The 20585-nt window shown below is 38.2% G+C and overlaps 2 protein-coding genes across 2 annotated transcripts in view; both read left to right on the top strand.

Annotated features, from left to right (window-relative positions):
• The window catches only part of LOC144453943 (tubulin alpha-3 chain-like), a 5428-nt gene extending 275 nt beyond the window's left edge, over positions 1-5153 (top strand). Inside the window, exons 2-4 of the mRNA XM_078145313.1 lie at positions 376-598; positions 2061-2209; positions 3054-5153. Of these exons, the coding sequence (XP_078001439.1) occupies positions 376-598; positions 2061-2209; positions 3054-4037 (1356 nt within the window). The 3' untranslated portion in view covers positions 4038-5153. The remainder of the gene's footprint in view (positions 1-375; positions 599-2060; positions 2210-3053) is intronic.
• Positions 5154-10543: 5390 nt separating this feature from the next.
• Positions 10544-18546, top strand: LOC144433227 (tubulin alpha chain-like). The gene is made up of 4 exons (XM_078121535.1): positions 10544-11242; positions 12763-13033; positions 14613-14761; positions 17548-18546. Exons 1-4 carry the CDS (start codon positions 10544-10546, stop codon positions 18544-18546), a joined length of 2118 nt encoding a protein of 705 aa, XP_077977661.1.
• The last annotated feature ends 2039 nt before the right edge of the window (positions 18547-20585 follow it).

The following is a 20585-nucleotide window of genomic DNA, read 5'->3' as shown; positions in this document are numbered from 1 at the left end:
AATATCACAATATGGCTATGGTTGGCGAGTATATACAGGGCCAAGCCTATGCTAGAAGTACGAGGTATTCAAAGTATTCCAATAATGTTCTGATGGCAGTTGGCTATATAGTTTCAGTATAGCTAGTTACATCACAGTATCTCGAGATAGAGAAAAAAAATAACATCTTCAAATTTTCAAACAGAACATGTATTTGGAACTTGTTACATCATTGTGATCAATGTCACACAAGATCAATTATTCTTTTCGTCTTTGTATCAATTCCATGATCCTAGCTATTGCCAACGTTTTTCAGTTAACTTGAACAATTGCTTGATTGGCCCGAATCATTAACATTTGATATTAGTTCTGTCTTTATTTTATTTTCCAAAATAGCGTGAATGTATCTCAATCCACGTCGGGCAAGCTGGTGTTCAGATCGGTAATGCCTGCTGGGAGTTGTACTGTCTGGAGCATGGTATTGAGCCCGATGGTCATATGCCGAAAGAAAAGAACATCGTACTGGACGATGACTCCTTCAATACATTTTTCCACGAGACTGGTGGTGGTAGACACGTACCCAGGACAGTGTTTGTTGACCTGGAGCCTTCTGTCATCGGTAGGTTTTTACTGTTGCTTAATAGCTTACATTATTGGAGAATTCTTAATGGAGGTATACAGGGGAAACATTTTTTTTTTGAAAAACAAGCTTATAAGCATGGAAATGAAAATGGGGCGTGCTCTGTTTGATAACGTCTAATACGTGATCTAAACGGTGTATGAGTGACATTATGTGATGCCGCTGCCGTCAGGTCAAATGTCACATGTCTCAAAGGGCTGAAACTTGAGAACCAACATGCGGGAGGCATCTAATTCCATCTTTATGTGATTAATATAGCAGAAAACATTTACAGTCATGTATTAAAGTAGTGACATAGTGATCACGTGATTCATTAATTTACATAGTGATAATAAAATCATCGATACAAGTTACACAACTGCGTGTTAACTAATTTTCAATGAGAGTGCTCAAACAGTTTTGAAAGTAAAGACTAGTGGGAAAAGTTATCTATCAGTTATGTTACGTAGGGTAATATGTTGTATTTCATATTCAGATTCTGAGTGACACTCACAGTAATTGTAGCCGACTTGAGTACATAGTCACATGTAAACAATTTGAACGGCGTCCATTGATTCTTCTCCTCTAAGTTTATTTAGTTTAGGTCACACATATCTACGCACCCTCTACCCTCAAGTGATAAAGAGAGTCGGAGAGTGACCATATGGGTGACACATTGGTATTTATTTTGGATTTTTTTTTTTGTTTATAAAACAAACTACTATATTTTCCTACTTGAACAAACAATATGAAACAACATATATCCAATTTGTAACTCAGTAATTTGCAAAAAGCTAGAATGTGTCTGAAAAGTTTGTTATTGTACGTACAATAACAAATATTTCACATTTTATTGTTTTGCAATTTATTGAGTTACAAACAAGGACTTGGTATATGTTGTTTCACATTGTTCGTTCAAGTAGAAAATATAGTAGAATTGTTTTAAACAAATAAATACCAATGTGTCACCCATATGAGCACGTTCGTCCCAGATCACTATAGAAAATACTGCACTGTGAAATATTGTACTAGTTATTTTATTTATAATTACGTGATGATATTCATGCTGGAACACATGGAAAGATTAGTAGTATCTGTAAAACGGGAATTGGGTCTATAAAAAAGTTATGCCGCTTGTTATGTGTAATAAGTACACACCGGTCCGATTTTTTTGAATTTCTTGCTGTACCTTCTAAATTTCATTGCACACAAGACCGTGACTTTCAAACCTTATTTTTGCCGGTCACAACTCAGTGAAGGCGAAAAAAACGTGATGTACGTGATTAAGAATTGAGACTGGTCATTTAGTCTCTATATCTCTATGCAGGTTATTAACATTGTAATAAATAAATAAATAAATAAATAAATAAATAAATAAATAAATAAATAAATAAATAAATAAATAAATAAATAGCGCACTCTTGAATAGTGGTCTCACAATCGCAGTTTTCCTCTTTTGTAGATGAAATTCGCCGAGGTACGTACCGTGAGCTCTTTCACCCTGAACAGCTGATCACTGGCAAAGAAGACGCTGCTAACAACTACGCACGTGGTAACTACACTGTCGGCAAAGGTATCATTGACCATGTGGCGGACAGAATTCGGAAAATTGTAAGCAGACTAGTTGCGTCTGTCTGTCTGTCTGTCTGTCTGTCTGTCTGTCTGTCTGTCTGTCTCTGTTTGTCCGTCTGTCTGTCTGTCTTCTGTCTGTCTGTCTCTGTTTGTCCGTCTGTCTGTCTGTCTGTCTGTCTGTCTGTCTGTCTCTGTCTGTCTGTCTGTCTGTCTGTCTGTCTGTCTGTCTGTGTCCCTGCCTCCGGGATCCCTTCTTGTTCATCTCTTATCATTTTCGGGACAGCCTGATGCATTCAAGTTTACGTTCAAATTGAAACTAAAATTGTGTCGTACGTACAGCACGGGTGGGATTGATGAGGGCTAATCTATAAGAGGTTAAATACAGTACAGTTTACAAGAAAAAGCTAGTGTAACTTTACAATTACTTAAAATTAGAATATAACCCCCACCACCACCACCACACACCCACCCACCCACCCATATATGTATGCCAATTTACGTTCAATACGAGAATAGTTTTCTTTCAGACAATATGCGTTATACAAACGATAATGGTTATTCCACGTCATACGATAACAGTTTTGATAGTTCAGTTGTTGATAGTTCAGTTGTTGTTGTTGTTGTTGTTGTTGTTGTTGTTGTTGTTATGTGCATGTATGTAGCAAAATTGTAACATTTTATCTGATAACGTGGAAAATGAAATTTTTGATTGCAAATATACTCTTTGCTCACCCGATTGCACATTTTATCACAGGTCTTCCTTCACAAAATACGATTATCGTATTTTCACTGAACCTGTAAACACCATTTGAGAAGTTCTGATAAAAAAAAAAAGTTTAGCGAAAAACAGTAAACTATAGAATTTTGTTTGTGTACAATGCAGGCTGAATGGTGTGTTGGTCTCCAAGGATTCCTTATCTTCCATAGCTTTGGTGGTGGGACTGGTTCGGGCTTCACCTCTCTTCTCATGGAACGTCTCTCCATTGATTACGGGAAGAAGTCGAAACTGGAGTTTGCCATTTATCCAGCCCCTCAGGTGGCAACTGCCGTGGTAGAGCCATACAACTCCGTGCTGACAACACACGCAACCATAGAACATTCCGATTGCGCTTTTCTAGTCGACAACGAAGCCATCTATGATATATGTCGTCGTAACTTGGACATCGAACGTCCAACCTACACCAATTTGAACCGCCTTATAGCGCAAGTTGTGTCATCAACGACGGCGTCGCTGAGGTTCGATGGTGCCCTCAACGTCGATCTTATAGAGTTTCAGACCAATCTTGTTCCTTATCCCAGGATTCACTTTCCTATGATGACATACGCTCCAATCGTTGGCGTAGAAAGGGCTTATCATGAGCAGTTATCTGTCTCCGAAATTACTACTTCTTGTTTCGATCCATCTAACCAGATGGTCAAATGTGATCCACGGCACGGCAAGTACATGGCCTGTCTTATGTTGTACCGTGGTGATGTGGTGCCAAAAGATGTTAACGCTGCAATTGCCAACATCAAGACCAAACGTACCATCCAGTTCGTCGACTGGTGCCCAACTGGATTCAAAGTAGGCATCAACTACCAACCACCGACAGTTGTACCAGGAGGCGACTTGGCTAAAGTTATTCGGGCCGTGTGTATGATGAGCAACACAACGGCGATATCCGAGGCATGGGCTCGTTTGGACCACAAATTTGATTTGATGTATGCCAAGCGTGCTTTCGTCCACTGGTACGTCGGTGAAGGAATGGAAGAGGGGGAATTCTCCGAGGCTCGTGAAGACTTAGCAGCTTTGGAGAGGGACTATGAAGAAGTCGGTGTCGACACAGCAGCCGATCTCCAGGAAGATGAGGATGATATGGAATACTGATAATTGACAATCGATATACAGACATACTCTATCGTCCCCAATTTTGGGATAATGAAAATAGTTTTCTCCTCTCAGGAGTATGAAATATTACTGAAGTTTAAAATAGACAGGTCCACGTATTTCGTCGATGAGGATATTTTTTACTTGGAACAGCTTTTGGGGTAAATGGGTTGGGGATTATAGAAACGAGTGATAGATACTTTCTAGCAGTTGACCGTCAAATATCTCTGAAATCATAACAAGCAACTTTGAGAGAAAATAAACTATTTTGAGGTTTTATTGACAACTTTATTTTTGTGCAATGTCCTATGTAACAAATGTTGAAGAACGTATACATAACAGTATCAAAGCGACAATTGTATATATGTATTCCTCAACAGTTTTCTTTGTAAAGCCAGGAATATTGTCTGTTGTTCAGTTAAGGGACATGCGCCTGGCAAAAGGGGATTGTCACTACCAGTTAAAAACGAGTAGTGAGAAAACACTTTTGTCACGAATATTTTCCGATTAATGAAGTAAATTCTTTGATTATATCTGCATAAGCCAAAACTGGAAGAAGAAAAAAATGGGAAAATAACGGCGATTTTGACATTTTGAGTCACATTTCGAGCGCCGTGACGTAGAAAGATCGGAGTATAAATCCTATAATTTGTATATTAACATGTACGTACAACTTGGCTTGCGAATGATACAAGTCTTTTTATGCACTGGATATTCGTAATTCGCAATGTCAAAATCAATTCGAACAAAATTGCAAACCGTGCGTGTTGCAACATACTAGTATACTAGTTACACGCATTTTAGTAATGCTAAGAGGACAATATCAATTAATTATCTTCTGCTTGTAAGCGTATCCATCACTAGTTACTTTATCGTGCAGACCATTGGACTAAGTAAAGCCAAATCATGAGGGTTACTCTATTTTTTTCAGTTTCGCGCGTAAATTTAGCTTCAAATATAAATTTAAAAAAAAAAAAAAAAGCTGGAATGAGGATTACAAATGATCTTTTGAATGAGCGAGTGATGTCTCACAGAATAAATTTCTTGCGACTGCCTGTGTGTTTATCAGTCAGTCAGTCATCAGTCAATCTGTCTGTCTTTCTGACAGTCTGTCTGTCTGTCTGTCTCTGTATGTATGTATGTATGTATGTATGTATGTATGTATGTATGTATGTATGTATGTATGTCTCTCTGTCTGCCTACCTACCTACCTGCCTGTCTATCTCTACGGTCTGAGCCCTGTTCAAAGTTGTTTTTATAATAACTTGTTCGGCATTCTTCTTTACTCATCAGATTAGTATTTTTTGTGAATCAGTTGTAATTTGACTCATTGAATGTTATCGTTTGCCAATGGAACACATTCTTGGCTAATGATTCTGTTGCAATTACTTGCATTCACATTCTATGATTCAAGGACATGTACGTCCCTTGCCATAACAATGAATCACCATCAAATGGTACGCCGTGACGGGCGCCCTCTACAGTCGGGAGGGAGGAGGCCCGCGAGGGCGGAGCGAGACAACGTATCTTACAGTCTAACATCTTTATTAGAATAAAATAACAATGTGCACTTTGTAAGAGAAGTAAGACGTTTTGTTCACATGATGGAATTATTTTGGTTTAAAAGTTTTTTGTAGTATGTGTAATATTTCTTAATTTAGAGGCTACGTTCGGTTGAGAGTGAAGTAGCAGTGCGGTAATCCTAGCAATGTGTTTTGTAGATATTGGATCAATGTACGTTTGTCATGGTAAATTTATCAAATGTCATGTGACGGCTACGCAAACTTTGGATTCTGACATTGACACAAACTGTATTGCAAGCCTGCAGATACAGAAAACACAAACTTGTGTTGTCAGTCTGGCCACAGATATATATAGATAATGACTGCTACGCGTGTATCATCATCACGTGATAAGAAAACATTGAAAGACAATCTAGATCTGATTGTGAACTAATTGTGAATGTGATTGGACGACATGAAAATACACGTGTACAATTCAATAAAAATAAGAAATTGCAACAGTACAATAACACATAGCGATACAGTTTAATACCTGACGGTTTAACATCCATCCACCAATCGTTACATCTAGTACTTGTATTGCGTACGTACATGAACACATTTACGATTGTCACACAAACATGAAAGAGTAAAAATAAAATATATTTTGTTTCTACTTTGAATTGAATACGTTGCTGTCCTGTTCTGTGCACATGTGAAGGTATGCCCACAACATAAAAACTGTCTAAACAAAACCACGATAAAACGAGAATCTGTTTATAATATGTACACTAAAGCTTAGGTAGTGTCAAGGATGTGAATGAGTTAGACTGTCGACAGTCGCTCGCGCTTTTTTCCTACGTTTTATCTAAACTTAAGTCGTTGTGGCGCTCCGATCCGACGCAATACTACTATAATCGCATACTGATATCGAAGGCCGAAGGCCGCTCGGGCCTTCGGCTCTCGACATCAGTATGCGATTATAGTAGTGTTGCGCCGGATCGGAGCGCGGCGACGACTTAAGTTTAGATAAAACGTAGGAAAAAAAGGCGCGAGCGACTGTCGACAGTCTATGAATGAGTGTGCATGTATGTATGTATGTATGTATGTATGTACGTACGTACGTACGTACGTACGTACGTACGTATGTATGTATGTATGTATGCATGTATGCATGCATGCATGCATGCATGCATGCATGCATGCATGCATGCATGTATGCATGTATGTATGTATGTATGTATGTATGTATGTATGTATGTATGTATGTATGTATGTATGTATGTATGTATGTATGTAGTCACATTTAAAAAGAGAACAACGCCTAAAAACTGTAGGAAAGACAAGGTTTTGGATATAGTCCCTTGTGGATCGATGACACCCAGTGCATTTAGGGAAATATGAATATGAAAATAAAATCCAGAATTTGCCCTTTTTCCACCTTTGGAATTGAAGGATGGAGACGTTTCTTCCAATCACCATGATCGTTGTGCCACCATAGAGGGTCAAAGGCACTGATAGTTGGTATGGGAAACTTAGAATATTTCATTGTGAGTCGACGTTTGGGTTATGTTAGGGAGCCTTCAGTAATTATAAAGGGGAGGGCTTGGGGAATGGGGGGGTGTCACATTTTTACAAATTCGTATCCAGGATAGGGTCATATTATAGAAAACAACAATTAGGGGAGGGTCACATTTTATAATGACTCAGTGTTTTATCTAACATTGCACTATATTGTGATTTTGGCATGATCCCACCGCTGCCACCAGTTCCAAATCCCACTCCTACCATATCTTACCACTGTCACTATTGGACAGTAACATCACAACATATTAGTGAAATGCAGTGGATTAACTGTTATTTGTGGTGTGGGGAGAGAGGTGGGTCTCTCACAGTAGTAAAGGAGAAACAACGTGGCATGATATTGGGGATCATATGGTGGAGCGGAGATGTTGACCTTGGTCATGAGGTTGTCAGTTGTGCCCTCAACTAGTATTTGGGAGTTCTGGCCTTCAGCTCATCCAATGATATCCAAACGCGGGCATTGATCTAATACAAATACGAACTCCCTGTGGTGATAATAGTGGGAAACAAAACTATCAATGTGGTGGGATCTTACTAAAGAAAAATCCCCTGACTCTAGTGGGATCGGGATTCGAACCTCGAACCTCCTGACTATAGCTACTAATTTTGAGCTCCTTACTAACGGGCTGGGGGGGGGGTTACATTTGATGCCACAGACTGGGTTGATTTCCCATGGCCCTCCCCCTTGTAATTACTGAAGGGTCCCTTACGTTAATTAGCATCGAGATAGCACACTCTTATCACTGAACTATAGAGTTGTCATCAGTGACGTTACCACTATACTAAAATGTTATACACACAGACACACATGTCGTCGTCATCGTCGTCGTCGTCATCATCATCATCATCGTCGTCATCATCATCATCATCATCATCATCATCATCATCATCATCCGCGCGTTCGTTTCAATTTTGGTTCATTTCTTGCACGGCTTAAAGATCAGTTGATTTGTTTTTAAAGTGTAAACAAAAACCTCTACTTGTTATTAATTATTAACCTCGACAAGTTAATTCACCTTTCAACCTTCTTAAATATCCCTTCTGCCACTAAAGATAACCTTTGCTTCTGATGAATGATGAATATACTGGTTGCATTATGTAAACATTGTATCTCTCTTACCATCTGTTACGATACAATAAATTCAACATTACACACTCTGCAATCACCTGGCATAAACACAGACAAGTAAGAAATGTGGCATAAATAAACGTTAAAGTGAAACGTTGTTGGCCGGCTTACTGTGCAGTTTATCGAATGGCACTCGCACTGCTGTTCCAATCGCTAGTCTGTTCCATTTAAGACTATAACGTTGAATTAGCCAGCCAACCAGTTTCTTCTTAGACCATCTCTTCTATAAGATACCGTACCGACTTGGATTGTGTTGACTAGCACTCACAACGAAACGTTCATATATGGTTCAACGAACGCCAAACTAACAAGACCAATCTCCGACTCCGATCCTCCTGCTCTAGATGCCCCCCCCCCCAAAAAAAAAACAAAACAAAAAAAAAACAAAAAAAAAACTTAAATACATTTCAAAGTTTACACAAATCTCTATTCTTAGACCATGACGTATTCTTAAGTCTTATGAAAGACATCATCTGAGATTTAATATGCAATCACCTTCGCTAGATTAGTAATGAAAGTTCATATCTCAAAGACCATAAAATAACATTATAATTATACTTCTACAAAACAATGAAGTCATATAATGAAGTTCTAAAATTAACACATCATGTCATATTAAAAACTTGTTGACAGTTCAATCGTACCTGGTACGAACAATTCCGAAATAGCGATGTTGAGATGTCGAAGACCTATGTTGTCACGTAATGGAATGTTTACAAAGTTAAATGCTAGAGTTCATTATGAAAATTTACCAAAATATCCTGAATGGATATAATTTAGGTCTGTGACTCGTAACAAAAGCACTCCATAGATCAGACAGTTGAATTTTACAGGCACAGGTAAAAAGCGCCCACGGGCTTTGTTGAAATAGTCCCGTGATTTTCACGAGGAAACTTTTGTTACCCGACTTCCTCTTTCTGACATGTACACCTGTTATCATCTCAACATTCGGCGTACTTGTTTAAAGCGTCTACGAGTTGACATTTGAACCATATACAGTTTTAGAGTAGAATGATTTAGGAGTTAATGTTTGACTACGAATAGTTTCTTTACATTGTTTACACTTTAATAGAGTGCATCATGTTTACACGTTTTACCAGGCTTACGAGACAAGTTGTTTAATTCCTACTTTAGCTGTCCAATTGAGGTACGAAAAATGGCTCTCTTTTGGGGTGGGGTGTCTTTATTTTCGCCCTAAAGAGACCTACTTCATTTAACGACAATGCTACTTAATTTCTTTGTCTTTTGTAATTTGACAAATAGCGTTCGCCGAAACGGCATCAGAACAGGGTATCCGGATAACGAAAAGTGTTTTTTTTTTTATTATTTGAGATATCTTATTGAAGTTGGTGTTTACGTCATCAGTTTATATGCTATATAATCGCAATTCTTCATTTTGGTTAATTTACTAGCGTCTTTTTTTTTGGCGCTTCGTGATTCACAAGATGTAACACGACTTTTGCATATTCACGTGACACGACATGATATGACATGACGAAATTTATGCCATGTAAATTCATGAAATGTCACGCCAGAAGAAATATTTTATGAAAATGCTTATTTCCTGGAGTGGTGTTTCAAGTTTAGCTAAAAAGCCAGCCAGTCAGTCAAGCAGTCGGTCGGTTGATCGGTAAAAAAACAGACTGTTATAGTAATATAGAGGGAAGGAGATATATAGTGAGAGATAGGGAAAGAGAGGGAGAATTTGGGAAGAAAATTTGGCAGCGAGAAGTATATGTAAGGATATGGAAGGGCAAGGGTTAGAGGGGATGGGGCAAAGATCACGATGTGATTATCGTTACTTTACATTGCAGGTGATATATACATTGAATAAGTGACACTCGACTTGAATACTTCACACAGGGCATATAAATACTGCCATTAAACTGTAATTAGTTCGTGTCCAACCATCGCCAATATTTGCAAGCTGTGGTTGATATCTCAAAGGTTACGACTCTTTCACAATTCTTATCAAAATCTGGTAATACTAATTTGTTAAAACCTGCTTAACGGACAAGGAACAAACAATCGGAATTTGGATCATGTACTCATGCGTTAAACAACACTGTTTTTTGGTGAGTGTCCAGAGTGTCAACAGACACCCCTTTCGCGTACTCCTATTGGTCACAAAACAGTAAATTTGTCCAATTCAACCAATTACATGCAGAGACGCTGATCATCAGAAAGCAAATATATCTTTAAAGTTACAGTATATATTGTGCACGGACGTTTACATTTAATAAGTTGAAACCACAATAGCAGATTGAACTAGATACTATTGGAGTTTCAAAATGTACGATACAGTGGTTTGTCTACGTCTTATTCTTATGCTGCTCTTTATGAGTGGTGATGTTGAGTCCAACCCAGGTCCGCGCTCAAACTTGCGTGACTTGGGGCAAAAACGATCAAATGGGTATCATGACGTCCCAATGAAATCAGGTTTGGAAAGGGAATATAAAAGTAACAAGAACATCGATGTGGTGGATGAACTGCGCAGAATGAATAGAAATTTGTGTGACAAAATGGATAACCTTTCACAGGACATGACTAGTAAGGTAGACCAGCTGACAGATAAAATCGACCAACTGACCAAAGAACAGGAGGAAACGAAAGAATCGCTGGAACATATTGCGGAAGAAAATAAAGAACTGAAAACCAGACTTCAGAAAACCGAACTGAACCTTGACAGAGAGCCGACACAGAAGTTAAATGGACAGAAAAGACATGAGTTGGCCTGGCAGAGGGAACGAGAAATTGATAACCCGAGGGTACGCGAGTTTGGTAGGCAAGATATACGTGAGTTTGATGGACAGCAAGGACGTGACATCGATGAGCAGCGGGGACGCTCAGAGTTTGGCGGGCAGCAGGGATGGAACTTCGGTAGAGATCGTAGACAAGTACGCTTTAACAACTCAATTTCCAACGAGTTGACACGAGGACAGGACAATAGCTGGAATCGGACAGAGAAGAAAGTACAAGAGGTAGTAAAGGTAAGATTGTCCACGTCCACAACAAGACAACACCATTTGAAACAGAACTAGGTTGGATATTTGCCAATACTTCGCCAGTCAATGCATCATAGACCATTTTGAGCAGTTAATAACTGAATGGCTAGAAAAATTGTTCAAATAGTTTTCCACACATGAATGAAAACAAGATTGGCCATATGGACATGAAATATGTCTGTCTGTCTGTCTGTTTGTTTGTTTGTTTGTCTTTCTTTCTTCACCCGTTCTTGCTTCTGTTGCTATTAACCTCTTTCCCATAATACCATGATAATACTATAATGTAACATATCATTCATTATGTTACATGTTTATTTATAAAGGGTCTTATAGGTCTGTACAGGTGTTAATTACCATGTTCAGATAGCCATTAAACAGGAATTTAATATCTGCAGCAATGTCGTCGGTATGGGCCAATTCAAGTTTTGGATATCTATTTAAATTTATTTTTATAGCCTTTCATTTATTAGACATAGTTGGGTAATACAGCATATAGCTAACGTTTACAATGTGGTTATTGTTGTGAAGTGGAAGTTTGTGGTAAAAGAGGTAGATAATTACAACGGAAATCACAAAACCCTGAAACGAAACGTCACCTGGTTCGACAAAAATCTCACTAACATTGCCACAGTTTTTGTCTGGCCAGACAAAATATCTCTTTGATGTTGTAAATGTTCTCGTCTGGCTCAACAAAAATCTAAATAAATATTTCCACATGTTATTGTCTGACACAACAAGAACTGAACTACAATTGATACATTTTAGTCAATTGACTGTCTCAAAAATATCGAAGAACCCGCCAGACCTTAGGTTTATCAGACAGGGACATATGAATTTGACATTGATCTCGAAAGATAATGGTAGCTCACGCAAGGAAAGTGTAACAATATCGGTAAAAATGTTTGTGACGCCAGACAATTGACGAAACGCTGTTGGTAAGATTTTTGTCTAGCCAGCTGATAGAATGTAGCTTTGTTAATGAGAATTTTGTTGAGCCAGACGACGTTTTGTTTCAGTGCAATGTCCACTAGTACTGTACACACCGATAAGTGCTGCTTACTCGTACGTAGACAGTTGACTCATCAACTAATTGATAACAAGAACTGTACTTGCTTTCACTGTCTGTACAAGATGATAGAATGACGTAGATAGAATTCCACGTGAAAAAAGCACCAACATTCGAATATAATTGACGTGTATATACAAGACACAGTACATGCACATACTTTAAGTTTGTAAGTGATGGATGAAATCGATTTTTTGGGATAAAATTTTGACTCAAAAGGTAAAGTTTACCTTTGTGCCAGGTGTACTTGAATTGAGATATTGAAGTCAGAGAAATGATGTATTACGGACAGACTGACGCACGCGCGGACTGACAGACAGACAGACAGACAGACGGAAAGACGGAGACCATTGTAATAGTACAAAAATAGAGGTGCTATCCATCTCGAGGTTGACATAATGAAAATAATACTTTTGGTGACTCTATTTCTCTCATGTAGTTGAATAAACCGAACAACATACCAATGGGATATGGATATGAGCCTTTTGATAAACCTCACAGGGAAGTTATCTCGGTCCATGTCGGCCAGGCTGGTGTACAGATTGGCAATGCCTGCTGGGAATTATACTGTAAAGAACATGGTATTGGTCCAGATGGTTGTTTGTTGCAAAATGAGATGATTGGTAACGGCGAAAACGTCTTCTCTGAGACAATAACAGACAAATACGTTCCTCGAACCGTCTTCGTCGACTTGGAACCAACTGTCATTGGTGAGTTCTACGCCTTACGATTTGTGCTTAAAATGTGTACTCATTAGTATATTCAATGGCAGCCACACCTGTTATGAAGAAAAAAAATCTTCAGTAATTACGGGGGGGGGGGGAATTTGGGGTAATATTTTACAATTATTAGGTTCTGGAGGGGGGGGGGGCATTATCTTACAGAAGAAAAGAATGAAGGGAGCAAGGGTCACATTTTACTTAGACTCGTTATATCATCCAACATTGCATTATTATGGGATATTGGCATCCCACAACCGCCACAGGCTCCCCATTCCACTGCTGCAACATATCACCACTGCCATTATTGTATCACAATATAAGCACACATTACTGTCACTGCTGACAACCACGCAGTGCATCAACTGTTAGTTGTGGTGTCAGAAGAGGAGTGGTATGAAGAGTGAAAAGTAGTACATATTTGGATAATGTGATGGACTGGGGAAGTTGACCCTAAACAGTGTAGGTAGTGCACCCGGCCCATCTAGTGTTTGGGAGTTCGGACCTTCAACTCTGTCAGTTAGATCCAAACACAGGTCTGGAATAAAGCAATTCAGTTCCGTCACATAAATTCACTGTCAGGGTGGTATACGAGTAAACCACGGTGGGTGGCAGCGATGGGGGGGGGGGGGGGGAGTGAGAATTGTGATTGATTCCTTACCGTTGATGCAGGGACTTCTCTCCCTTTTAATGTCTGACAACATTTTACCACGTTTTTTACATTTGTCTTACAAATATTTGAACAGGGTAGGGCTGGTCCATGTTCTAGAGAAAGAAAACCACTTTTTAGAAACCAGTTGGATTAAAAAGCGTCGCACACATAAACACATGAATTATGATGTGCTCTATGAATTTTGACTGAATGGCAGCCATATCTGTAAAAATAAAAAATAAAACCTCCCCTCTTTGTACTATTAGCCAATGAATACAATCTTATCATATATGACAATTCTGTTAGTACATTGTATCACTAGCTTTGAATTCCGATGTTTATTAAGTGTTTTTGTATGCTGTATGTTCACAATTCTCGTTTATTTCCAAATATTGGCGATGAGAGGTCGTGTCCTCTGACCACCAGATGACCCCAGTCGACTCGATAACCACGAAAGGTTGCCTTAGCTTATTATACTGAGTCCTGTCGTTGCAATTAATCGGGTGTGTTTTGTTATGGATTATTATAGTATAAAGTACAACCAATTGTCATGTATACTATATTTACTCGTCGATTAGCGCCAATAATCCACAAGATAGCTTCTCTCCCTATATATAATGACCATTGACATCAAACAAATAATTTTAAAAATCGCAAATACATACTTCACCTGTACTATGCAGTATAAATTTACTTGATTGTGTTTATTCTCGCTTTCGTGTTCAACATTAATTCTCATAAGATCGTTACACTTCAAAATCAGCTTGTTGCTTCGTTTATTTTTCATAGTGAATTTCACATCTATTCTCTGTTCAATGCACAACATTGTGTTAAACGTTCTAGATCGATTCTATATTGTACGATGATGTGTTTTAATATTACGTATACATCTTGGCATCCCAACACATCTTGTTTCAGATCAAGTTCGTAAAGGCACCTACGGAAAACTTTTCCATCCGGAAAATTTGATATCTGGTAAGGAAGACGCCGCCAACAACTTCGCACGTGGTCGCTACACAATTGGTAATGAGCATATCGGGAGACTAATGGACAGAATAAGAAAACAGGCAAGTATAACAATATGGTGATCGGCATCCCACCATCCAATGTTAACAAGTTAACGCAACTTTGCATGTACTAGTGCTTTCACAGCTTTCAGTCTGTGTACTGAGTTTGTAGTCTAACCATGTACACGTCTACCTGAAATGACATTTGAAATAACATCTGCCCTTAGAACGTAGCTACTTGTTTGTTCCCATGTCAACGATAAGTTTTCCTTGTTGCTATGGGTGGCTAAAATCGCATGCTGCTTGTCCTATTGTACTTATGCCAAGTCAGTTCAAATTAGTGTTTTCTCATTCACGAATAATTTACAGTAACATTGATTATAATTGACATGATCTTTTTATATCTCAGAGTCACTACATGTTCGTGTTCTGTCTTGTTCTACGCAATGCAGTGTTGTATGTACACATATCGAACTTTATGCAGGCATTATAGAAAAATATAGTTGAGGCGTATGGCGAAATGAATCACTGAAGTCTCTGAAGTGAAAAATAATATGTATTCCAACCCTTATAACTAATACTACTTGTAATATTCATGTAAAGTGTTTTGACCCACTGTATAAAGCTTGTATCAAAATTAAATTTTTCCAACACTTGAAACATAAAATCCCAATTTACACTGTCAAACGCTTTATTGTAATCTACAAATAAAATGGCACCCTTCATCTTTCTCTTCTTAGTAAAATGAAGGATATCAGATATCAGTCGAATATTTTCGCCAAGATACCTGCCTTTCAAATAACCAGTCTGATCGCTGTGAATGATCGGGGGCAGCACTTGCTTTAGTCTGTTCGACAAGGCTTTAGTTGCGATCTTATAGTCAATATTCAACAGAGTAACAGGTCTCCAGACCTGAATAACTGGAGACCAATGAGTTCAGGTTTAGTTAGTTCGTTATACAAAAACACACACAAATCAAACAACAACAACAACAACAACAACAACAACAACAACAACTAAAGACTGGCAAACATGAACGACAGGGTAGCTACAAATCAATATCAACAATATTGCTATACAACTATAACAATGTGTACCTATATGTCATACCCTTATGACAATAGCGACTATTTCACATACTGTATTGGAAAACATAGTATTATCATCATTCTTTTTGCATAGAAACATTGCTGATTTCGATTTGTAATTACCCTGTCGTCCATGTTTGCCTGTGTATGTATGTATGTATGTATGTATGTATGTATGTATGTATGTATGTATGTATGTATGTATGTATGTATGTTTGTAGGTATGTATGTGTGTGTGCGCGTGCGCGTGCGTGCGTACATGTATGTATGTATGTATGTATGTATGTATGTATGTATGTATGTATGTATGTATGTGTGTGTGTGTGTGTGTGTGTGTGTGTGTATATGTATGCATGCATGCATGTACGTATGTATGTGGTTTGTTTTCGTTAAAATAACTATTTAAACCTGATCCCCTAGGCCTGTGATTTATTAGTCTATCAGCTAGCACTCGGATGTTCTTCCGATAAAATACGACACACAGCCGAACAACGCTATCGAGGATGGAACATCCGAGTTCGGGGCAAGCCCTCACATGCGAACTTCGTTCGCTTATAGTTATAGCATCGAAAGAAAGCCCGAACGTCTAGCAGCAAGACTAGTGATTTATGCACTGGACAACTACAAAATATAAGATAAGAGATAATGCAAACTGTTAATGTAAGTGATCTCTTGCCAATTATAAGATTAGGGGTGTTTTAATTTAGATAAGAGGAGAAGAATGGACAGGGTATCTTTATTTATTTATTCAGTCAATAAATAAATAAATAAATAGAGAATTACATACAGCTGAAAGAGAGAAAGAAGAAAAACGTTTTATATCACCACACAATACTCAATTAGTCAATACCACACAAAATAAGTTATCTTGCACCACAAAAATTGATCATTCAATTGGCCAATCATTCAACCAAATAATAAATTAAACAATAAATCGACCAATCGATCAATCGATCAATCAATCAATCAATCAATCAATCAATCAATCAATCAATCAATCAATCAATCAATCAATCAATTACATATGCTCGCTGAACCCTGTGATTAAACTGAACAATAATGAACAGGACAAACAAGTGCGTTGAAGAGTGCACATTGGTCAATGTGTGTACATGCATTGAAAGTTATTGACATTGGTTTACAATTATATTGTACTTGATAGCTGAATTAATATATGACAGTAGTTCACTCAATCAGTGAAATATCCTAGAACTTTCGGTTACTCTACCATGAATAGTTCGTATGTCAGTGAACGGACAATCACACTTCTCATAGGATAGGATGAACGTTCCTGTCCAAAGAGTTTTATACATGTGAAGCAATGGATTTTGGTTAACACAACTGAAAATGTAACATGTAAAATTAACTATGCAGTGTGCGGTATTATGCTTTGAGAAAAGTGTCTTTCGCAAGAACAAGAAGAATGATTTTTGTAAACAGATGGGGGGGGGGTGTCAGTGTGGTTTTTTATTTGTCAGAGGGGTGGTGGTGGTTTTTTGTGGATGAATTGCAGGGGGGGGGGGGTCACTACTTCTAAGTCCAACATGAACAAAAAAATCACCGGCCCACCCCAGCCGTAAAAAAACTGACCGCTCCCTAAATGAGCGACATTGTCGTTTTTGCTGAAATTTCAGAACGTCAATAATATATCTTTAAGTTGGCGGGCGCCCTCCTCATTATGAGACTTTATCATATTAAAGAATCTCACTATCAATGACATACTAGTATGCTACATGTACCATATATTATATTCTACAGGTGGAATTGTGTACTAACCTTCAAGGGTTCCTAGTCTTCCATAGCTGTGGTGGAGGTACTGGCTCAGGTATGACTGCATTGCTGATTAAAATGTTGGATGAAGAATATGGAAAGAAGTGCAAGATACAAGTAGCAGTTTACCCTTCTCCAAATGTGTCAACAGGTGTTGTTGAACCGTACAACTCTATACTGGCTACTCACTCTATCCTTGACCTTAGTGGTATTGACAGTAAACGCCCAGGTATGACCATCATGGTTGACAACGAGGCAATCTACGACATTTACAATCGAAAGATTGATGCCGAACGCCCAACCTACAAGAACCTGAACCACATAATAAGTCAGATCGCTTCCTTCATCACCGTGTGTCAACGTTTTCGTAATGAAGACAAAGCCAACGTAGATTTTGTCGACTACACGACCAATTTGGTGCCCTTTCCGCGTCTGCACTTCTCACTAGCAGCCTATGCCCCCTTTACGACAGCTGAGAAAGCCTTTCACGAATCCCTGTCTGTGTCAGACATCACGAGAGCTTGCTTTGATCCAACTAACCACATGTTGAAATTTGATTCGATGGACGGCAAGATCTTCGCTAATTTAATGGTCTTCCGCGGTGATGTAGAACGAAGAGAGATCAACAAGGCGATTGCACCATTCATGTCAAACCAAAGTGAAAAGACGCCCAACAGTAATAAGCTTCAGTTTGTAGACTGGTCTTCCACTCAGTTCAAAGTCGGCATCAACAAAAAAATACCAGCCGTGACAGGATGCGATTTGGCTGCTGTACAACGCGGCGTCTGTATGTTCAGTAACACTACAGCTATTAAAAAGGTCTGGTCCAAATTGGGTCACAAGTTTGATTTGTTATATGCCAAGCGTGCTTTCGTCCACTGGTATATCGGTGAAGGTATGGAAGAATGTGAATTCTCTGAAGCGCGGGATGATATTGAAGAATTAGAAATTGAATACGAAAAAATGGCGTCAAGTGAGAATGAATAGACAGGATAGAAAATATAATTTCGTTAAATAATAACTTAAACTAAACCATGGCCAAAATTTTAGTAATCACATACTTGCGTACGTACGTACGTACATACATACATACATACATACATACATAAATACATACATACATACATACATACATACATACATACACACATACGTGTATCACATGTATGTATTCATATATGTGTGTATGTATGTATGTATGTATGTATGTATGTATGTATGTATGTATGTATGTATGTATGTATGTATGTATGTGTGTGTATGTGTCTGTATGTATGTATGTATGTATGTATGTATGTATGTGTGTATGTGTGTGTGTGTATGTATGTATGTATGTATGTGTGTATGTATGTGTGTATGTATGTATGTATGTATGTATGTATGTATGTATGTATGTATGTATGTGTGTATGTGTGTATGTGTGTATGTATGAACCTTCAGAGAAGAATGACAAGTTCTGATCATGTATTCTTCATTTTTCATTTCCATTTCTACAGCTAATAAAATGAGGTAAATCACAAACAAGAAACACTATTTTCCTTTGTAGTTCAAAAGATTTAGAAAAAAATATAGATTAGTAATTGCCAAATCAAATTTGAGCGATATTAGTCTATAGCGATAATAAATACCATGTAGCAAGTTTTGGTGAAAATATGGAGCTTTATCATATACAGAGACCCTCATTCATGGTACATCAACTCGGACTCATGATTCCCCTATGACTGTATCCCTCACTTATTGATATCATGGGCCAAGTGACATTGCCTAAACTAGGAATATACATTCTCTTTAAACGACAAAGTTGCAATTTCAACCCTTTCCACAATTTCCACCACATTATAAAGTGTGAAAAACACCGACGCATTTGCTTGCTTGTAGTAAACAAGAAGAGACAAGTTTCATGCAAAGACATACAATGTAATTCGTGTTGGTATCTTGTCAAAATAATAAACACCACAGGAGCCAGGATCCCACAACTATTTTACTGATAGAATGCTATATGTTATAGCTCGCGTAGCTGCTCAATGACTAGCACGCATGTGCATCCTATATACTATGTGACTTTTTTGAGGTGGTTTTACCCAAGGATGCATTGCGGCACAATGACTATGCATATCACATGCACGTTCTATATACTATGCACGTGCATTCTCCACGTGGAGAGCACAATCTATAACATCATCGTGAGGCAGCCAGTCACAAATGAATCTACACTGTGCAAGCTTATAGGCTTTGCCTAGTTATGATAATATCACAACTAGGCAAAGCCCATAAGCCCACGCAGGGTAGTTTCATTTGTGACCGGCTGCCTCAAGATGATATTGTAGATAGCGCCCTCTGCATGTAGAATGCACATAGTATATACATGTAGAACGCATATGCGTAGTCATTACACCGCAATGCATCCTTGGGTGAAACCACCAAGAAAACATAGCAGAGTATATAGGATGCACATGCGTACTACTACTAGTCACTGAGCCACTACTAGGCCACTTCGTGGACACTGCATGAGCTATTATTTTTGACTTACTGGTACATTAAAACTTCAAAAGATATGAACAAACTGATAAAAGTTTCACCTGAACCTACATCAGGACACCCCCTGTTGTTTTTGTGAGTTATATTGTTGTTGTGAAGTCTTTCATTGCTCACTTTAGTTTTGAAAGCAAACGCACCAGCATTTTTTCGAGGGTTGTATAAGACCATGATTCAACTCCTGGTTCCACATTACATAAGGATCAGTATCTACCCAAGATTATATTTTGTGCATTCATGATTAACTTTTCTATAGCTTTTACTTATACCTACCAAACAATTTTCACCTAAATTTTAATCTAATAAAACTTGCACTGGGGAACACTACTAATTATTAAGTACTAGAGATATTATTTGCACTGGTGCACACATATTAGTGGCATCTGCACTGTAGTACAATACCAAAAACATTATTGCATACCTGCATGAAAATGAGGATGCAATCCTTTAGTCTACAATAAAGCGTGCGATCACATAGTGTCATTTTTTAT

The sequence above is a fragment of the Glandiceps talaboti genome, chromosome 3 (assembly GCF_964340395.1).
Source record: "Glandiceps talaboti chromosome 3, keGlaTala1.1, whole genome shotgun sequence".
NCBI lineage: Eukaryota > Metazoa > Hemichordata > Enteropneusta > Spengelidae > Glandiceps > Glandiceps talaboti.
This window is presented reverse-complemented; position numbering and strand designations above follow the sequence as displayed.